The 21,065-nt window shown below is 43.4% G+C and overlaps 1 protein-coding gene across 1 annotated transcript; it reads right to left on the minus strand.

Moving 5' to 3' along the window:
• Positions 1–5,079: 5,079 nt before the first annotated feature.
• LOC311034880 (transmembrane protein 88-like) lies at positions 5,080–20,754 on the minus strand. Its single transcript, XM_084042911.1, has 3 exons — positions 20,271–20,754; positions 12,454–12,912; positions 5,080–6,418 (listed from the first exon to the last, which is right to left on the minus strand). The coding sequence occupies exons 2-3, from the start codon at positions 12,904–12,906 to the stop codon at positions 6,125–6,127; spliced, it is 747 nt and encodes a 248-aa protein (XP_083899037.1). The 5' UTR covers positions 12,907–12,912; positions 20,271–20,754; the 3' UTR covers positions 5,080–6,124.
• Positions 20,755–21,065: the final 311 nt, after the last annotated feature.

Below are 21,065 nucleotides of genomic sequence, written 5' to 3' on the forward strand. Positions count from 1 at the left end.
GTTGGATCTCAGCTCAACTCTGGTCCTGGCTACCTGGACCACAGTTAGTTTATTGTTTTACATGCTCATTCATTACATTCACTGTCTTAAAGAACCATACCAGCCTCAATACATTATCATCTCAACCAGGATTGAAGGCCGAAGGCCGGAGACTATGTTTTCACTAATGTCCGCCCGTTTTCTTGTTTGTGAATAGCTAATACGGCACTGTTGGACCGATCAACGTCAAACTTTGGACACATCTTCATGTTTGGCCAATAACTCTTGAACTTGAACCAATGGGTTGTACAATAAAAAAGAAAAGATTGGATCATGACCTATGTCCAATACAATATATTATATTTTCAATGAAGGAGTAACAAATATCAAACACTAAAAGATTCAAAGTGAAATATAATAATAGTATAAGTATGGTAACGAAGGCTTTCACTCACCTTCACGTCAAATGGGTAGTTGATAGGTCGCCATAGTTAGATACTGAATATTGGTACTCCATATATGGAGGACCAATAGTACCAATACCTATCTAAGTATGACATGACCAACTCCATATTTGGGCTTGGTTGATCTAGAGCTCCATATATGGAGCCGGCAGAGACATCTAGTTCTGACATCTTACTTGAAAAAGTACTCAAATGTTTTACTTAAATAAAAGTATCGATACTGCAATGTAGAAGTATTCGGTTACAAGTAAAAGTCTGGTGTTCAAAATGTACTTAAAAAGTACCAAAAGTAAAAAAAAGTACTGAAATGTTTGAAAATAGCAGACCAACAAGCTCACAACGCGTCACGATGCGACGCGTTGTGAGCTTGTAGATCTGCTATTTTCAAATAGCCTAGGCATAAAATAGGACTAAAGTGGTTAATGTATGTTGTATAATGTAATAAATTATCCTTGCAAAGTAACTAAAGTTTTTAAATAATTGTAGTGGGGTAAAAATAAAAGTATAGACAATTTGAAATACTCCAGTAAAGAAAAGTACTTTAAAATTGTACTTAAGTACAGTACTTGAGTAAATGTACTTAGTTACTTTACACCACTGGCCATTAAACAGGGATCATCCGATCCAATCTTCTTAATCATCACGGTTAAAATATATATAATATATATATATATATATATATATATATATATATATATATATATATATATATATATATATATATATGTATATATAAAATAGCCGCATTAGGGCCTACTGCAGTAGCAAGATGTCAGAACCCTCCCGGAATGGCGGTGCGAGCCATTGTAGGACAGCCATAAGAGGAGGAATGCTCGTACGATCGGTCCCTTGGCGTGGCAAAACGCCCATCAAGGGGGCATCAGAGGACTACAGCAACAGATGACACTTGCAGAGCAGATTCGCCTCATCAATTCTCCATTGGCACCAGAGCCTGAGGTTATAGATTGGCTATTTTTGGTGAAGAGATTTGGTGTACAGGGAAAAAGAGCTTATTGGTAGTGAGGTATTGAGTATTGAAAAGTATTGAGGGTTTAAATCATTAATGTCTGAAAACACACATTTAAGATGAATCCAATATGTACGTGAGGGTCCCTGCTTCATCTCTCTCTCAGCTGAGGGGTCCCTGGCCTGAAAAACATGGAAGACCTCTGATTTAGGATATGTACTGTATATAGCTACAGTATCAGAAAGGTGTCATATCATGCCCACACACAGTAGTCTCAGGTATGACACCTCAGACTGTATGTGCATGTGTGATTATTTTCTCTTCAAGATTATTCAGCAAATCTACATGCCTGTGCTGTATTAGGCTATATCCCTCTATATGTCAAAGTATCCCTGAGCAAGACACTTAACCCTTAATACCTGCTTATAGTTAGGATGGGTAAATGCAGAGGACAAATTCTACGTATGTGCGAATATACCGTTTAGCTATAAGCTAAACCAGGCTAGTGTGCTAGGATGAGTATGAATAAATCTTTATGGGTTGACTGTTGGGTTCTAGAGGTGTGTACACAGGGTTTCTCAAAGTGGGTGCCTTGACACCAGTCCATGGGTGCCGCAGAATATTTGATGATATTGGCATGGTACCATTGTACCATGCAAACAAGGGAACCAGGAGTCCTGGTACTGCCAGACCCCTAGTGGTTGAAATCTGAATGGCCGGACTTCACATGACGTGTGTGCAGAGAAAAAGAGGGACAGACTTCACATGACGTGTGTGCAGAGGAAAAGAGGGACAGACCGACCGACCGACCCTCATGTAGGCCGACCCCCTGGGTCTGGCAAAAAAAGTCCAAAGATTGAATATTTTAAGAGAGCTAATTCACTAAATGAAAGACAGAGTGAACATATAGTATGCTTGATGTGTGCGTTCTTTGAATGTTGTCGTCACCATCGTCGTCATCATCATAATAATAATAATAATAATAATAACTAGAAAAAGTGCTCCTCGGAGCACAACTCTCCGCCAGAAGACTTGTGTTGGTTCGAAGGTCGCGAAGGTCGCTATCCCTCTTGTATATGTAAGTGTCCTATCCATCCTGTCTGGGTAAGTGTCCTCTTCCGTCCTGTCTGTGTAAGTGTCCTATCCCTCCTGTCCTATCCGTCCTGTCTATGTAAGTGTCATATCCCTCCTGTCTATATAAGTGTCCTATCTGTCCTATCTGTCCAATAAGACAGATAGGAACAATTGGAACAATTGTTCCACAGGCGCGTCTTACCTCACTCTGACAGTGGCAGAGACACTGTCAGAGTGATGCCATGTATATATAGGCCCGGTGGCGTCACTAGCCAATCAGATCACAGTATTTCACGTGTCACGTGAGGCTTGACCAATCGGTGTGTCATGTTTAGAAAGTGAAAACGCAGTGATAACAATACTCTCCTGGCGGAGAGTAACTAGAAAAAGTGCTCCTCGGAGCACAACTCTCCGCTGTTGGGAATGTTGGGAATGTTCTAGTGTCCTATCCGTCCTGTCTGTATAAGTGTCCTATCCCTCCTGTCTGTATAAGTGTCCTATCCGTCCTGTCTATGTAAGTGTCCTATCCGTCCTGTCTGTGTAAGTGTCCTATCCGTCCTGTCTGTGTAAGTGTCCTATCCAATTGTTACAGTATCCGCCATTTCTCAACCATTTCGTGATTGTTCCTGTCTTACCTCACTCTTACCAGACTTGTATTGGGAATGTTGGGAATGTTCTAATTCTTATGTTCTAACTGTCCTATCCATCCTGTCTGTATAAGTGTCCGATCCGTCCTGTCTGTATAAGTGTCCTATCCGTCTGTATAAGTGTCCTATCCGTCTTGTCTGTATAAGTGTCCTATCCGTCCTGTCTATGTAAGTGTCCTATCCCTCCTGTCTGTGTAAGTGTCCTATCCCTCCTGTCTGTATAAGTGTCCTATCCGTCCTGTCTGTATACTGTAAGTGTCCTATCCGTCCTGTCTGTATACTGTAAGTGTCCTATCCGTCCTGTCTGTGTAAGTGTCATATCCCTCCTGTCTGTGTAAGTGTTCTATCCGTCCTGTCTGTATAAGTGTCCTATCCGTCCTGTCTGTATAAGTGTCCTATCCGTCCTGTCTGTATAAGTGTCCTATCCGTCCTGTCTGTGTACTGTAAGTGTCCTATCCGTCTGTGTAAGTGTCATATCCCTCCTGTCTATATAAGTGTCATATCTGTCCTATCTGCCAATTATGTATCAGCCATGCAGCCATTTCGTGATGGTTCCTGTCTTACCTCACTTTGACAGTGCCAGAGACACTGTCAAAGTGACGCCATGTATTTATACAGTATTTCACCGTATTGTCACGTGTCACGTGAGGCTTGACCAATCGGTGTGTCATATTTAGAAAGTGAAAACAATACTCTCCTGCGGAGAGTATAATAATAATAATAATAATAATAACTAGAAAAAGTGCTCCTCGGAGCACAACTCTCCGCTGTTGGGAATGTTGGGAATGTTCTATCTGTATAAGTGTCCTATCCGTCCTGTCTGTATAAGTGTCCTATCCCTCCTGTCTGTATAAGTGTCCTATCCGTCCTGTCTATGTAAGTGTCCTATCCGTCCTGTCTGTGTAAGTGTCCTATCCGTCCTGTCTGTGTAAGTGTCCATCCAATTGTTACAGTATCCGCCATTTCTCAACCATTTCGTGATTGTTCCTGTCTTACCTCACTCTTACCAGACTTGTGTTGGGAATGTTGGGAATGTTCTAATTCTTATGTTCTAACTGTCCTATCCATCCTGTCTGTATAAGTGTCCGATCCGTCCTGTCTGTATAAGTGTCCTATCCGTCTGTATAAGTGTCCTATCCGTCTTGTCTGTATAAGTGTCCTATCCGTCCTGTCTATGTAAGTGTCCTATCCGTCCTGTCTGTATAAGTGTCCTATCCGTCCTGTCTGTATAAGTGTCCTATCCGTCCTGTCTGTGTACTGTAAGTGTCCTATCCGTCTGTGTAAGTGTCATATCCCTCCTGTCTATATAAGTGTCCTATCTGTCCTATCTGCCAATTATATATCAGCCATGCAGCCATTTCGTGATGGTTCCTGTCTTACCTCACTTTGACAGTGGCAAAGACACTGTCAAAGTGACGCCATGTATTTATACAGTATTTCACCGTATTGTCACGTGTCACGCGAGGCTTGACCAATCGGTGTGTCATATTTAGAAAGTGAAAACAATACTCTCCTGCGGAGAGTAATAATAATATAATAATAATAATAATAATAATAATAATAATAATAAATCATTATAATGTTATACTACAGTAGTGCTTATCATACTCTTATGTTAAATCAGTGTAGTAAAATATGTAATAAGGTGCAAGAGTGAAAAGTAACACAATGTAATTTGGTGGATCTGTGGATGAAACAACTATGTATAGGGTTGCCCCGAGCCCAAAAAGAACCACTGGTGAATACAGCAGTTGTGATTGGGTTGTCGTGCTGCCCAGTGTGATAAACATTCATTAGGCCCCGAAATACCTGACAGAACCCTGTGCTCCTTAGCTACATCTGCTTCCATCGACTGTAGCATTCAACCTTCTTGTAGGACACAACTCCAATTGATTCCAAAAACTTTATTTGTAAAAAGGACATATACAAGGAATTGAAACCACAGTCTGTGATGATGAATGTACAAAAATACTCTAAACAAATAAATTCATGTTCAAACTTCATGTTTTAATGTCAAAAGATATAGTTGTGTGTTCAGTGTTGATACAGCTTTATCTTCTGTACATGGTCTCCTGTGTTTCATAATAGGAAACCAGTGCCAAGCCCAGTGCTCAGGTGAGATGTTTGACCGCTCTGTAGCGAAGGCTTCGTTCCTCTACAACAGTGGTTCTCAAAGTGTGGTCCTTGTGGGGGTTCCCAATGGACACATACATGTCTGTAACTCTGAGAGCACACAAATGGAACCATTTGTAGACTCTCAGAGTTCTGGGCGTCCTTCTCGTTTGAGAACCACTGCTTTACAACAAAGTAAACATGCGAGACAAACAACCTACATTGGTTGGTCACCTCAGATCATTTGATCAGACTACAGCGATACAAAGCCTAATAGATATTTTTATTTTTTATTTACTGACTGGCTGTAGTGTAAGATCACTTGTATCTATTTCTTTACATCCATGTACATCAAAGCATATATGCACATTGAAAACAGACCAGGAATCAAGACAGGAATGGTCACAGCTAGCAGTTGTTGGGTTGAAAATTGAACCTACGCTGCTCTCTGGTGGAATGTGTGTAGAAAGTGTGTCTCAGAGGAATATACTTATATCTGAAGTGTGTCTGACCAGCATTTAAGTCACTGTTTCTCAATGTCAGGTATAGGGACCACTAGGGGTCCAGATAGACCCGCACAGGTCTGTAACTGATCTACAAGCTCCCAATGCGTCGCGAATATCGCGATGCGACACATTGTGAGCTTGTACATCTGCTATTTTCAAAATATTTTTTATAAATTTGAAAACTTGTGAAATGGGACATTCCGCACAGTGACTACTTTTACTTTTAGTACTTTAAGTACATTTTTATTCCAATACTTTTGTACTTTTACTCAAGTACATTTTGAATTCCAGAAGTTTACCTTGTAACAGAGTATTTCTGCAGTATTGATACTCTTACTTAAGTAAAAAATGTGAGTACTTTTTTCCACCACATGCTCAAACCCACACCTTCCCCTTGGCACTGCTGTCGGTGTCCCGGCCCCCTCCGCCGCCGCAGCAGCCCGTGCCGCCCAGGCCGCGGTGCTGCGTGGCGGGGAGGTTCTTGTAGACGGCCCGGCTGTAGGGGATGAAGCAGAGGCCCAGCTGCAGGTGCCGGGCCAGCCGGCAGTACGCGGCCAGGGCCAGCACCAGCAGAGGAGTGACCAGGAGGAAGCCCACCACCAGGAGAGCCACGCAGCCGCCGTCCGTCAGCAGGTCCGAGCAGAAGGAGGACGTCCCGTGCGGGCGCACCTGGAGTGGAAACGAGATGGGATGATAATCAGTGGCGTGAAGTGACTACGTCCGTTTACTCAAGTATTGTACTTAAGTACATTTTTGAGCGGTGTAGCCGCTCCTTTAAGTGGGGTTGGGAATTCGTCTTTCCCTACTGTGATTGGCTGACTCTAGTCACACCCTTTTCGCCGTACCGTGATTGGCTGACTCTATTCAGACCCTTTGCTTTGATTGGCTAGCGAGACGCATGATGAAATAATAACCTATAAATATCACCACGCACTTTAAAAAAACATTTTTTTTAAAGTGAGCTTCCATCACTGTGATGACCACTGTTGTTTCAAAATAACACCGCTCACTTCACACTGGGTGTGATTTTTTTAGGTAATTTTACTCTACTTGGAGTGTGGCTCTATGCACAGCAGCCATATTGGGAATGAATTGGGCCCCTTCCTTACTTCCTTCACAGGTGTTACCAATGATACTAATTAAGGCTCTGTTCCATTTAGTGTGGCATAGTGGTTGTCTTATTTTCAAGGACCCCCATAACTCTCAGAGTTAAACACCCACCATAAGGGCCCATTTGGGAACCAAAATGGAGTGTTTGTAGTGAGCCAACATGCATGATATCAGCACCCTGACCAGAATGGAACAAAGCCTTCATTAGTATGATTGGTAACACCTGTGAAGGAAGTAAGAAGAAGCCCAATTTCTTTCCAATATGGCTGCTGTGCATAGAGCCTATAATCAGTATTTTTACTTCTACTCCACTACAATTATTTGTAGGGGTCCCCCTAGCGGGTCCTCAGAGGTACTGCAGGGGGGGCCGCCAAATCTTTGTGTGATAGGAACTTTATTTCTTTATTTTTAAATGAACCACTTGAACCCTCACATCCCTTTTCTGGGGGGAACATTAGCCGAAAATAGCAGATCTACAAGCTTGAGCTTGTAGATTAGGGTATATAGACCAAAATGTAACTAAAACCATGCAGGAGAAGACATTCTATATTTTTTCTGGTCCCCTGAGGGGAAGTTACTTTTACTGCTTCACCCTCATGGCTGCTCAAATGGTGCAGATGAGCATAATGTGGGGGGGAGCTGTTGGGGGTTATATGTCTTAAGAGGCCGAGGGGTCAACCTTCCAATTCCAAGACAGCCTCGATAACCACTCAGCTGGGCTATGGCTCCACTACCACTACCACTTTAACTCATTAACTGCCTAATTAAAACATCGTCTATAGCCGACCTTGCCAGCAATTCCGAGCGTTTTCACTAACCTCTGACAAATCATAGACTATTATTCTTCACAACGATCGATAAACGATCGCTTTAAAAGACGTGGCCGAGTCTCGTAGAACTGGGGGCCAAATATGTGTTCATTTGGGGGTCCTTGACATGAAAAGGTTTGAGAAGCAGTGGGATAGAGGGAACACCAGGGCTGGGTCAGCCCTTATCTCACTGTGAGGTAAGAGCTAACAGATCATAGGAGTGGAGGAGGAGGAGATGAAGGGAGTGAAGGGATCAGGGGTTATTTTAACAGAAGAGGAGGGGGTAGTGGTGGGAGTGAGGGAAAGGGGGGGGGGGGGGCTGTTTTCATTTTTCTTTTTTAACCACTTAAACCCTCAACACTTCATTGAACGGGGTCCGCCACGGGTTTATAATACTATATTTTTACTTTTTTTTATCTCCCCTTCTACAACAAATCGCAGAAAATAGCCGATCTGCAGATTGATTGATTGAATACTTTATTAACAAGATTGTTAACTGTACAGGCAGTACAATCAACAGTCATGCTAGAAAAGGATAACACAAAAATCCATTGTGGTCCATTGTGCTCTCAATTCATCAGTAAGTACATACAATACACATATCGGTAAAAGCTCAGTAGCAGCAAAAGGTATACATGTGGTTGTAGATCCAGCTATTTTCTATGAATGTTCTATTCACCCATTTTTCGCAGAATATTTGCCTGTTTTGACGCATGCCCAGAATAGGGATGCTAGGCTTCTTCTGGTTCACTTTCTGGTGAAGTTGCAAAAAAATGAATAGCTCAATAATTTGATCAAAATACTTTTTGCCAGTGGAGAGAAAAACTAAAAAAGTTAGGAATGGGGCAGTGGTGTAAATTAACTACTGTTAGTACATTTACTCAAGTACTGTACTTAAGTACGCTTTTGAGGATTTTTTACTTTACTGTAGTGTTTCCAATTTTCAATACTTTTACTTCTACTCCACTGCATCTCAGAGACGTGTCATGTTGGCTATTAAATCCACTTCATGTTATGAAGTGGATTTTTTTTACACATAATAAGTTGTGAAATGGGGACTGCATAATGAGTACTTTTACTTTTGGTACTTAAAGCATATTTTGATGCCACTACTTTTGTACTTTTACTCAAGTAAATTTTGAGTAGGCCTACCAGACTTTTACTTCTAACAGAGTATTTCTCAGTCAGTAAAACATTTGACTATACTTTTTTCCACCACTGGGTATGGGGTTAGATTGATGGTTTGCAACAACACAGAGGGCAGATGGAGTGGAGTGAAAGCCGGGGGAGGGAGGGGGTGGGAGAGAGCGGGTCAGGGTGGGTAGGAGTTGTGACAGACGAGAGATAAGACTCACTCAAACAAGTATGCCTGTGTTTCTTTTTTACTCCGTCATGGGGCCTTCTTTGCGGTTCCAGATGGTAAAAGGCAGCTTTGCAGGAGAAAGTGCAAGGATTGTTTTTGTTGATGGATGTTTATTTGGAATAAAACCTCATGCCTTAGATTCCCTTAGAGTTGCCTTCTTGTTTTTTTTGGTATTTTTTTTTTAAACCCATGAATCCTTGCATCCCTCCCTATGTGAGCTTGCACATCAGCCATTTTTGTGTGACACTGTTGCACGATGAAGAAATATGGAGATGGAGCAGTGGTTCCCAAACCTTTTAGCTCGACACCCAAAAGAGAAATTTGATTTCTCCCCCGGGGCCCAAACCATAGTGAAAATTGCAGATCTACAAGCTCACAACGTGTCTGTGAGCGTGTAGATCTGCTATTTTCACTACTTCTTAAGTTCTTTGTTTTAATTAATGGAATTTCCTTGATCTATTTTTTTAATTCATGAAATTCTCTAGAATGTCTTTCTTTCTGGAAATGCTCCATTTTTCTTTTTTACTTTATGCGTGTGCGTGTGCCTGTGCGTGTGCGTGTGCGTGCGTGTTGGGGGGGTTGTGTAATCAAAGCTGCCCTACACGGCCCTGAACACACACAACCACCATTTTCTCCTTTCTTTCTCAGCTGTCTCTCCTCACCCCCCTCCACCACCACCATCTTTTCTTTTAAACGTCTGCCCGTCTTTTTCCCAGTCCAACAGGTTCCTTGACTAATCCCCCTGTAAGCTGGTGTCACATGAGCTGTAATTGGTGCGAAGGGGGGAGGAGGAGGGGCCGACTGGGAACTGTGGTCTGCGGTGGTCATTATTAGACAAGACACTCAGTAGATAGGAGTGGACTATTCAGAGTCTGTGAACCAGAATGACTTATATTATAGGAGGAATCTGAGATACTTTTTGCTGATTAATAGGTCAAGTTGGTTGTGGCTGTGTGTGACGTGTGTGACGTGTGTGACGTGTGTGTGTGTGTGTGTGTGTGTGTGTGTGTGTGTGTGTGTGTGTGTGTGTGTGTGTGTGTGTGCGTGCGTGCGTGCGTGCGTGCGTGCGTGCGTTTGCTTATCTGTGAGAATGTGTTGGCGTGCGCGTGCAAGCGATTACGTGTCTTCAGCTACTCAGCAACATCTCTAATGTTAACCACTGAAACGCTATAAACTTTGTTTTACGTCAAATAATGAAAATTGTCAATCTACAAGCTCACATTGTGTCACGCTGAGCTGTATTTTCACCGAATGTTCGCGTATTTTCACCAAATGTGTGTGCCAACTGTTTTTGGCTGAATGTTTGCGTATTTTCATGGAATGTTTGTTTATTTTCACGGAATGTTTGCCAAATGTTCACCTATAATGATGGAAAAAACCTCTACAGTTTTTTGGTGTGTTTTATCCTTTTGACAGATAAGTACAAAATATAGTAGGCTAATCATGCATATCTCTGCTGTCAGGCAGAAACCAGCTAACTCCAAAATGTTCATTTTTCAGGAAATAACAAAAACAAAACAAAACTTTGTAGGTTTTGCTCAACAACTGAATGGACCTCCAAGCTCACAATGAGGTTGGAGGTCAAAAGGGGTGGAGCCTGGAGTCAGCAAAACCAGCTAACTCCACCCCCCTTTGGTGGAGTTAGCTGGTTTAGCAGAAAGTTTGAGGATCCAATGGAGTTAGCTGGTTTTGTCAGAAGCGCTTTTTAATACTTTTCATTGGTTCAATATTTTTGCAATCAACACACAGACGTAAAGGGTGTTCAATAGCACTGATTTATGGGGAAAAAAAGCGGAAAAATTAGTTAGCTCTGCCCGACAGCAACGAAAATTTGTGTCAATCAATGATTCAGTCAATCAATGATTCAATCAATCAATGATTCAGTCAATCAATGACATGGCCAGAATCTGGATGCTAGGGTTCATCTGGTTAATTAAATAAAAACTCAAACTGATGCTCACAGACAGTGTCTCAGTTCAATGAACTGCATGCGCTCAGCAAATGTTGTACTGGGACAGTTCCTATTTAGTTTTTCTGCTCCATGTGCCCCAGAACCTTGTTCGTTCGTCAGCCTAAATACCAAGCTCTCTTCAAGGCTTTCTGCTGTGACGTCAGCCTGTCTCTCTGGACTTCTGAGACCTGTGGTTCTCTCAAACTCAGCCATCCCCTCACACTTATCAGATTACAAAAAGCTCACAGACCCAGCACGGCCAAACCCCTCGACTCCCTGAAACTATTTGAAACGGCTGCATTGAAGTTAGGAGATGAAGACACCCTGGTCTTTCGTGTGTGTGTGTGTGTGTGTGTGTGTGTGTGTGTGTGTGTGTGTGTGTGTGTGTGTGTGTGTGTGTGTGTGTGTGTGTGTGTGTGTGCGTGCGTGCGTGCGTGCGTGCGTGCGTGCGTGTGTGCGTGGCGTGCGTGGCGTGCGTGCGTGTGTGTGCCTAAATCAGAGATACTCAGATTACTTACTTAAGACCACCACCATGTACAAAGTAAAATTCCTGTATTCAAAATTGTTATAAGTTTTGAGTAAAGTGGTTAGGGCGCATACCACATGGGAGCAATGTCCTGATCAGCAACCCGGTTTGATTCCTGGCCCGGGCAGACCATTTGACTATTCCATGTCTCTCTCTCCACTATCACTATCACACACAAAAAATATCCATAAATTCAAGTCTACATGGGGTGGCTAATCGATAGGAAAAAAAGTCATTTTGGGGGTGAACTATCCCTTTAAGTTGTTAAATCACTTCGGTGAATGTGAAACAACAGTAGTGTGCATGCGTGCGTGTATACTGTAATTCACTGGCCCAGGGAATACTATTTATTATTATACTGTAATATATCATGGAGATTATTAGGGGCACGTTGGATAGCCAGTCATGGAGAGCCATGTCTGGGTATATGAATTATGTAACAGTCTGGATAAATAAAAGGCACCACCTGGAGACAGGGGAGATAGGGGGATAGCCTCTCATACCTCTGTGCCTGTCAGAGCTCTGGTAATCTGCTATTAAATCAATATTAAGGGCATGAATCTGGGGCGTTGCTGCCAAAGTGCATATGTAGGCTATACCAAGCATAAATAATCCATACATTAGAGCCTGACTGATATGTATCAGTTTGGCCTATATATCGGCCTATAATGTACTGTATATGACCTTTTTTGATGACATCAGTATCGGCAATTATGCAGCTGATGTGTCTCAATTTTGGGATGTACGGGTCCATTTGATTCCATTCGTACACTCTCAGAGCTTGATTAACACTGAGGATTTTACAGTGTAGATTGGCGTCCCAGATATAGAACTGGTATGAAATGGGGGTCTGAGGCCTAATACATTATGAAACTGGGGGAAACCTTGATAAAATAGAATAAAAAGTAGAGAATCACTGCTATATTATATTCACTCTGTCCTTACCGTGGAGTGGCAGAGGAAGCCGAACACCACCATGACGATGGCGGGCGTCAGGATGGTGCCGAACACCACGCCGGCCAGGCAGGCGTTGACACCGGCGATCACCAGGTTCTGGGCCGTCACCAGCACCGAGCAAGCCCAGCAGTCCAGCGAGCCGCGCAGCTCCAGCGGGGCCTCGCTGCCGCCCCCGCCGCCGCTCTCGGCCGCCGAGTACGGGGGCGGCACCACCACCACGCGCGACGGCGTGCCCTCTCCTCCGCCCTGTCCGCCCGCCCCCATGGCCGTGGTGGAGGCCAGGGAGTTGGAGTGGTGCAGCTGGTGGTGGTTGTTGGCGTGCTGCTGCTGTTGGTGGTGGTGGTGTTGTTGGTGGTGGGGGTGGGGGTGAGGCGGGAGCTCCTCGGAGAGGTCCAAGGCCTGGTGGTGAGCCCCCCGCTCCAGAGTACCTGACATACTCATGGTGAACTGGAGAGAGAGAGAGAGAGAGGGTCACAATCAGGGGTCATCGCCATGCTGGGGTTGAGGGACATATTCAGCGTAACGATAGTTCATGTAGACATGGAAGGTAGGAGTTTTTTTGGCTACGTTCACACTCCCCGGACCCCCCCCCATTCAATCGTTAACAAGCTAATAGACTCTATGCACAGCAGCCATATTGTAAAAACTTTGGGCCCCTTTCTTAATTCCTTCACAGGTGTTACCAATGGTACTAATGAAGGCTCCGTTCCATTTAGTATAGCACAGTGGTTCTCAAAACTTAATTTCAAGGACCTCCATAACTCTAAGAGTGTACAAATGGAACCAAATGGACCCTTACCGTTCCATTTGGTTCCATTTGTACACTCTCAGAGTTACACACCCGTAAGGGGCCATTTCGAACCCCCTCAAGGAGCCATGAGAGTGTTTCCAGTGAGCCTACATGCACAATATCAGCACCCTGACTCTGTTTGACCAGAATGGAACAGAGCCTTCATTAGTATCATTGGTAACACCTGTGAAGGAAGTAAGGAGAGGCCCAATTTCTTTCCAATACGGCTGCTGTGCATTGAGCCTATTCATACGTACTACCACACGTCATTCTCATTAATCGCTACGAGCCAACTCACTCACGCCCTTATTCCCACAGCGCATCTCTGGCGCTTCATTTAAGCAGCTCTCTGTTCACTGTTCATTCTACGTGCTTAGCTGTCAGCGCCGGTTGTCAGCTGTCAGTGTCAAATTCCTCCACCTCCCTGGCTTCCTCCCTGTGGCATTTGGTTCTTATTGTTAATAGGATGATTTGTAGATTGTACTGTGGTTCTATGGATTGTGCTATGTATGCTATGTGGTAGTTTAATTATGTATTGAACGTTCAATGTTCATGTAATATCTGTATACCATGCTCTGCTCGGGGGGTTTGTGATATCAGATCTGTGACATGCTTGCGCAAGGAACCTGTAATATCACATGAGCAGAGTCACACCGCCAAATCTGAATGCAATAGCATTGCATAAGGGTAAATGGTAAATGGTTATTCCTGAGCTGAAGTGTGTAAATGATTTGTTGCCACGGACGTCATTACAAAATAGGTCAACAATATTACCAGACACACCTAGACCTAGCTCTAATAAGTTTGAAAACCACCGATAGGAAAACTGAACACACAGTTTGATCTGTTTGAGTGGTCGGACATCCACATTTAACAATTAACAATTAACTCTCATATTCCTCCAGTAGCAGAGCTGACAAGTGGCAAAGCCTGGCAGTCTGGCTGCACAATACACCAAGGAGCCGCAATCAAGCCGCCTACATGGCGTTCAAAGGCCTAGCGCTGTGGCGGGTTCAGGAGAAGGTTACGCGTCTTATCTACAGTATATGGACAGGAAGACGGCCCGCTGTGACTGATGCCCGTCTATAAGATGATGCTTATCTGAGTGCTGATTGGCCAGGAGGAAAGGGCCCCCTAATTGCCGTGTTGAGCGTGCACTGCAGAGATGAAGGTGGAATCAAAGTGTGTTTGTGTGTACATGATATGGGTGTTGCCTGCACGTGTGCGTTTGTTTATGCTTGCGGGCCGGGCGGCCATGTGGTGCACGAGAGGGTACAGAAAAAGTTTCCTTGGGAAACAGAAGTTCTCCGAACGGTCCCTGAGCAAGACACTTAACCCCCACTGCTCCTGATAGTGTTAAATTCAGATACCTCATTCACTGTACTAGAAAAAAGCCCCCTGTCGGGGGTTTGGCCACTTCCTAAGTGAAAGCCCCCTGTGCCCCCAGACGGATATAGGTTCAGTTGGCAGCTAAACATTGTAGGCAGCTCAACGTCCAAAGTGTAACAACAATGAAGTATAATAAGGAAAATGGTGGGGAATAATGTAAAGTATGTATGACTTTAACATGCATGGTACATCATTAGCAGACCTATTGGGCCTTAAATGTACTGTAATTGAGAAAAAGTATTGTATGTATTTGGGCCCTTGTTTGGGCCCTTGTTTGTAAAAACAAATGTACATATGAAATAAAATAGAAAATAAATAAAGAGTCAAATTAAAACGTTTGGCAGTGTTGTCAGGGCCTGGCTGTACGGTTGGACTTGGACAAAAAAATTGTCATTGAATTGCCTATCAAATCAAGTATGGTCAGGGGCCAGGGCTGCACATATACTGGACCCCTGTAGGTGAAGTTCAAGTGAATGGGCTCTCCCCAAATACACTTTACTAATAGAAACACATGTGGCGTTCTCCCCTAATGCTGCGTTCACACTGCAGCAGATACAAAAGATACAAGCTATACAGCAAATTTGTAGCTTTGTGTCTTTGTAGCTGAAGTTGAAACCAGCTCAACTTTTTTTGTAGCTTTGTAGCTGTTTTATCTTTTGTAGCAGCTAGAAACGTCAGATGTATCTTTGTATCTTCACGTCGCTGGCCTCTATTGAAAAGGTAATGGTAGCCTGTATCTTTGTATTTGCCAGTGTGAACGCAGAATTAATGTAGTTTAATTTTACTGAGACACAGACGCAGGCAGTCACGCACGTGCACGCACACGCACACACACACACACACACACACACACACACACACACACACACACACACACACACACACCGAGCTCCACAAAGATAGTAGTCAGCTGGAACTCTGCGCTGATGGGGAAAAAAAGGTTTTCCATTATATCAATAACTGTGTGTAAAGCCCTTGCAGCTACAGCTTTTCATGTATTTTATTTTCGTGTATGCCCGCAGGTCCTGGTAAAGTAAGAAAATACAGTGCAGTGTATACTTTATTTTGTCACGGTCGTGGACATGCTCGGCTGTTACACCTCATGTGTTAGACGTCCGATTTTGTGACCTGCCGTCATTGCAGTGATGGCAGGACACAATGGACATGAACAGAATTCGATAGGTAACCAAATGCGGTGCAAGACGCAACACATGCTGCATGCTTTTGACAAATTCCTCATACGTTTTATGTCCCACGGCTGTCTCGGGCTTGGTGGGAATGGTAATGGTAAAATAAAAAGTTCCATACACAACGTCTCGCATGTATAACCTTAGAAGAGAGGAGCTACCGCAACTACTATGGCTGAGTGGTGATTGTTGATGTGTAGTAGAAGGCTAGAGTATATTGCCTTGTGGCTAAATGAAAACCAGTTTGCGCTACAGGGCTAAATGTGGGAGAAAATTGTAAACATTTATTGATTATTAGAAGTGGAGACACATGGAAATGGTTGTACATAATACAGTGACAATTAACACAAAGGCTGGCATCCCTGGCAACAAATAGCGAAAATAGCCAATCTGCAAGTCCACATGTCACATCACAAGCTTGTAGATCAGTTATTTTTGTCGCACAACAAAGTATTTTATAGGGCTCAAAAGCATTACAAGCTACAGTATAATCTCTCTCTTCCCTGTTTCGTCATGACTGCTATTTTTTCCATAATACTGCATTGTAGGAATTCAAGGCAGATTTGTTCTACCTTGTACAACAATAGCAGATGCATGTAGATGAGTGCTGTTATGTTATCACAATTTCCTTCAAAGTGGAAATCCATTAAAGCCTCACTATGTAATGTAATTTTTTTCAATGAATAAAATGTAATTTTGTCCAATTTGTATGGCAGATAATGTTAATACAATATAACTTATACAATTGGGGTAGTTGTATTTTGTCCCTCTGCTCTTCTGTTGAGACATTTAGATGTTGTCAAAAGTCATGTCTCACCTAGACACATGATCTGACACAATTTTTTTTGACACAACAAGATTCAATTCATCCCCTGAGCAAGCAGGCTATTAGCTCAATGGTAATAATTTCAGCACTTGCACAGGCAACTGGGTTCAAATCCGGGGTAGAAGAGGAAAGTTATAGTGCTGCTTTAAAGTTCATATACATGTGTTTGCATTTGATATAACGAGGCAAAATGTCACCATGTAATTTCTGCTCTTGACTGTGTTTTCCTGCACTAAAGTATTGAATACACTCAATGTTACAACAGCTTGTCGCTGGTACGCAGCTGTGTCGCGTACAGGATATCGTCTCTGTCGGGTGGAAACCTCATATGTCCAAAAACGGTTACTTTTCAGGATTCAAATTCAAAAGTATGAAGAGTATCAGATCTACAAACTCAAAACGCGTCGCTTCACGCCGCGTTTCGAGCCGCGTTTCGAGCTTGCAGATCTGCTACTTTTGCTACTTTTGTGTGACGCTGTAGATAAAGTAGCGCATTTATTTACGAAAAAACACAAAAAGTTCCAAAATATGGAGATAAGAGGTTTCTGCCCGACAGCAACGATGTGTTTGCTTCCCCGAGGGTCAAGATGTGTCAGTGGCCCCGCCAGCCATGGGGACAGCTCTGAACAATAGACTCAGGTCAGCTGCCAGAGATGACACAGAAATGGCCCACTCAGCAAGATGTGTCACAGTGTCACCAAGGCCTGTCACAATTATTACATAACATAACATGATTGAAATGATTTGAGATAATCACAGTTATTTTGGTATACTTGCGGTTCGGGCCCTCACACCTACGTCGCATTGCCGGATCTAACCAATAGGTGTCTGTTTCTGTCTGTTTACCCGTGTCCCTTGTATGCCCATATATGGAGATATCTGTATCTGTCAGTCCTTGTCCCTTTTATGCCCATATGTGGAGATCCATGATATCATCAGTATATGCCCATATATGGGCATGCTGATATGCCCATATAAGTAGATCTCTGTATCTGCCAGTCCTTGTCACTTTTATGCTCATATATGGAGATTCCTGATGCCATCAGTATATGCCCATATATGGGCATGCCCCCTTTTGTGCCCATATATGGAGCTGACTCGTGGTTTGTTTATGGTTATGTTGTCATTGTGACGTGGCCATGGTTCGTTTATGTTGTTTGTTTTAGTGACGTGGCTGTGGTTTGTTTATGGCTGAGTCAGAATAACGTCAGAGGTCCGACCACCCACCCTCTCATTAGCCAATTTTAATATATATACAGTATATACAGTAAGCATTACTTTCACAATCTTGTTATCTCTGAGCACACCAGCAGTAAACAAATTCCAAAAGTTGGTTTTGGCAATAAATGATTGATGAATATTATATGAATATTCTTCGCTTACATGATCCGATACTGCTGTAAACGGGTTGGCCTGAATGGAGATTACGTAACTCTTTCTATCTCAGTGGTAGTAGGAAAGTCAATGAGTACTTTTACTTTTGGTACTTTAAGTATATTTTGATGCCGATACTTTTCCTTTTACTTGTGCTTTTACTCAAGTACATTTTGAATATGGGACTTCTACTTGTAACAGAGCATATCTACATTGCAGTATTGACACTTTTACTTAAGTAGAACGTGTGAGTACTTCTTCCATCACTGCTAACCAGCCTCCTGACAATGAGTTCTGTAAGCGCACTGGCTGTCAGAACTGACCCAGCACTGTTTCCTGCCAATACAAAACTGTCTCTCACTGCCAAGTTACTACAAGATACAAACTGCTCCCCCTTGGTGAGTGCAATAAATTGCTCTTGTTTATTTATTCAAGCCAACAAGGCAATCACAAACTGTCACAACGTGAATAAACAAAAGTCAAATAGTATTTTGTCTTTGCTGATGTGTTTTCTCCAGCATAGTAAGTATTATTAACCACTTAAAGGAGTAGTTCACCCAAAACAAATCTTATTTTCTATCAATTATACACCCCATAAAGCCTTGAATTCATGGAGAGGTTTTTAGTTTTTGTCGCATTCCTGAGCCAATAATTTGATAACTGGACCATCGGTCAGTAGGAGACTCTTTGAGTCTCTGGTCATACAATTATTGGCTCAGGAATGTGAAAAAACAACAACAAATTGAACACCCCATGAATTCAAGGCTTCACGGGGTGCGTAATTGATATAGTTGGGTGAACTAAACAGTATAGGCCTATTTCATTGACCAGGATCCCCCAGGCTTCTGTACTTGGCCCCATCCTTTTTTCCCTCTACACCAAACCTCTTCACCGGAAAAAAATAGCCGATATAATGACGTGTCACAACGCATTTTGTCCGAATGTTCACCAATCATGACATGACCAGAATATGGGGATGCTAGGGTTCATGTGCTAGGGTTCATGTGAGTAGACTACTGGTGTTTTAGCACACACACACACACACACACACACACACACACACACACACACACACACACACACACACACACACACACACACACACACACACACACACACACAGTATATTGAGGGCTGTCAGCGGAAGACATTTATTTTAGATACTGTCTGTCGCCTAAGAGACGTTTTACGCTCCACGTCTCTCCCATTGTTTTGTTTTTAAGTGTTGTTTTCAGGTGGAAGGTCATAGGCCTACGTGTGTGTGTGTGTGTGTGTGTGTGTGTGTGTGTGTGTGTGTGTGTGTGTGTGTGTGTGTGTGTGTGTGTGTGTGTGTGTGTGTGTGCGTGTGTGTGTGTGTGTGTGCGCGTGTGTGTGTCCATGTGTGTGAGTGTGTGTGTGTGTGTGTGTGTGTGTGTGTGTGTGTGTGTGTGTGTGTGTGTGTGTGTGTGTGTGTGTGTGTGTGTGTGTGTGTGTGTGTGTGTGTGTCTGTGTGTAAAAATGACTCATTGTGCCCCTTGCTGAAAATACATCGGTCCGCTCCACCCAGCCATCCACTAAGTGTTCTTGTTATTCTCTGAATAGCACTTCTTTGAATAACACATCGCGTCACGCTCTTTGTTTGTCCCAAACCTGGACATTCTTGGACACTGCGTTGTATTTGTACCGTGAGCTTAATGTGGATACAATATGGTTACACACAGTCATTACTACACGATTACTATCTGACGTAATGCTATAGTCTATACTCAAGTTGGCCAGTGAGTCCCAACAGTTATTAATATGTTTCTACAGAGCCTCTATTGTTCTATTATTCTATTGTCTTGAGAACAAGAGAGCTGCATTAACTGGGCAGGTCTCAAATGCCTCATAAGTCTTTTCTTTATTTAACGCATTGGGTTCATTCTTACACTCTCACAAGTTAACCACATCGTGAACCCTGGCATCCCTATACTGGCCATGATATAATAAATAAAAAACATAGAGAAACATTTGGCGAAAATAGAGGAACATTCGTCAAAAATAGTCACTGACAAATAGCTATTGATATACAACAAAGTATATAGGCTTTAAGTGGTTTCATGAATACGCTGTAGTTTTCTGTGGTGCAAGTATACACAAGCTGACAAAGACTCTGACTTACTACCAGTTGCATTGAAAGCTCATGCAGCAGCTTAATAATAATGCTATTAATGTCAAATTGACTGCATCTGAAGTTATGCAGCTGCATGTCTGTACTCACATTGTGGTGTGGGGCCCAGGCGCTGTCTAGCTGTTCCCCCTCCAGTTTGCCGTGCTTTCCTTTACTCTTTCTCTCCTACAGATGCAAGCTTGGGCAGCTTGTGTCAGGTTACTTTTTTGTCCGGTTGGATGAGTGAAAGTGGAGGATTTAAAAAAATCTTCTTTATTGGTTTGATTGGTCACTTCTCTCTTCAATCTTGTCCTGGAGTTCGTCCTCGTGCGGGGCTGGGTGGGGGGCGAGCTGTCGGCGTGGGTGGGTGTTAGGGGGTGGGTTTGAGGGGTTCCTTGCCACTGACTTATCAGTTAGCGATGGTATGTTGGTATGTCGGGTGTCCTGCAGCTCTCCTCTCCCGCTCTCCCCCGGGTTGTTGTCAGCAGCAGAGCTGATGGAGCCCCACTGGGTCAGGCTTTCTCTCCACAAATCGCTGTACTCTGGTGTGAGGCAAAAGGATGCTGCTTCTTAAGCTTTAGAGGTACTCCTTCCTTCCTTCTGTCACCCCCCCCCCCCCCATTTGATGTAAGGGGGGGGGGGCACTCTATCCATCCCACTCTGTCCACTCCCATTTTACACTTTTACTGATTCCTTTCCACCACCCCTCCTTCTCTTGCTCGTCCACACATACTCAGTCTCCCATACTTTCCTCTAGACCCACCCCGTCCCCTCCCCAACTAGGCCCAGTCAGAGCATGCTGCTCCCCCACACAACACCCCTCCCATGTCCAGGACAGCATGCAGGGGGCAGGGTGTTGGGGGCTGGCATGAGACAGCAGCACGCCCGATAATAACCTGAGGCAGT

The sequence above is a fragment of the Gymnoscopelus microlampas genome (assembly GCF_963454915.1).
Source record: "Gymnoscopelus microlampas genome assembly, chromosome: 19".
Classification (NCBI taxonomy): domain Eukaryota; kingdom Metazoa; phylum Chordata; class Actinopteri; order Myctophiformes; family Myctophidae; genus Gymnoscopelus; species Gymnoscopelus microlampas.

Bases quoted from the DNA above. Each gene is read 5' to 3' on its own strand.
- LOC311034880 (XM_084042911.1), bottom strand. From the start codon at position 12,906: ATGAGTATGTCAGGTACTCTGGAGCGGGGGGCTCACCACCAGGCCTTG. The intron at 6,419-12,453 runs GTAAGGACAGAG...TTTCCACTCCAG, and splicing joins GCTTCCTCTGCCACTCCACG to GTGCGCCCGCACGGGACGTC.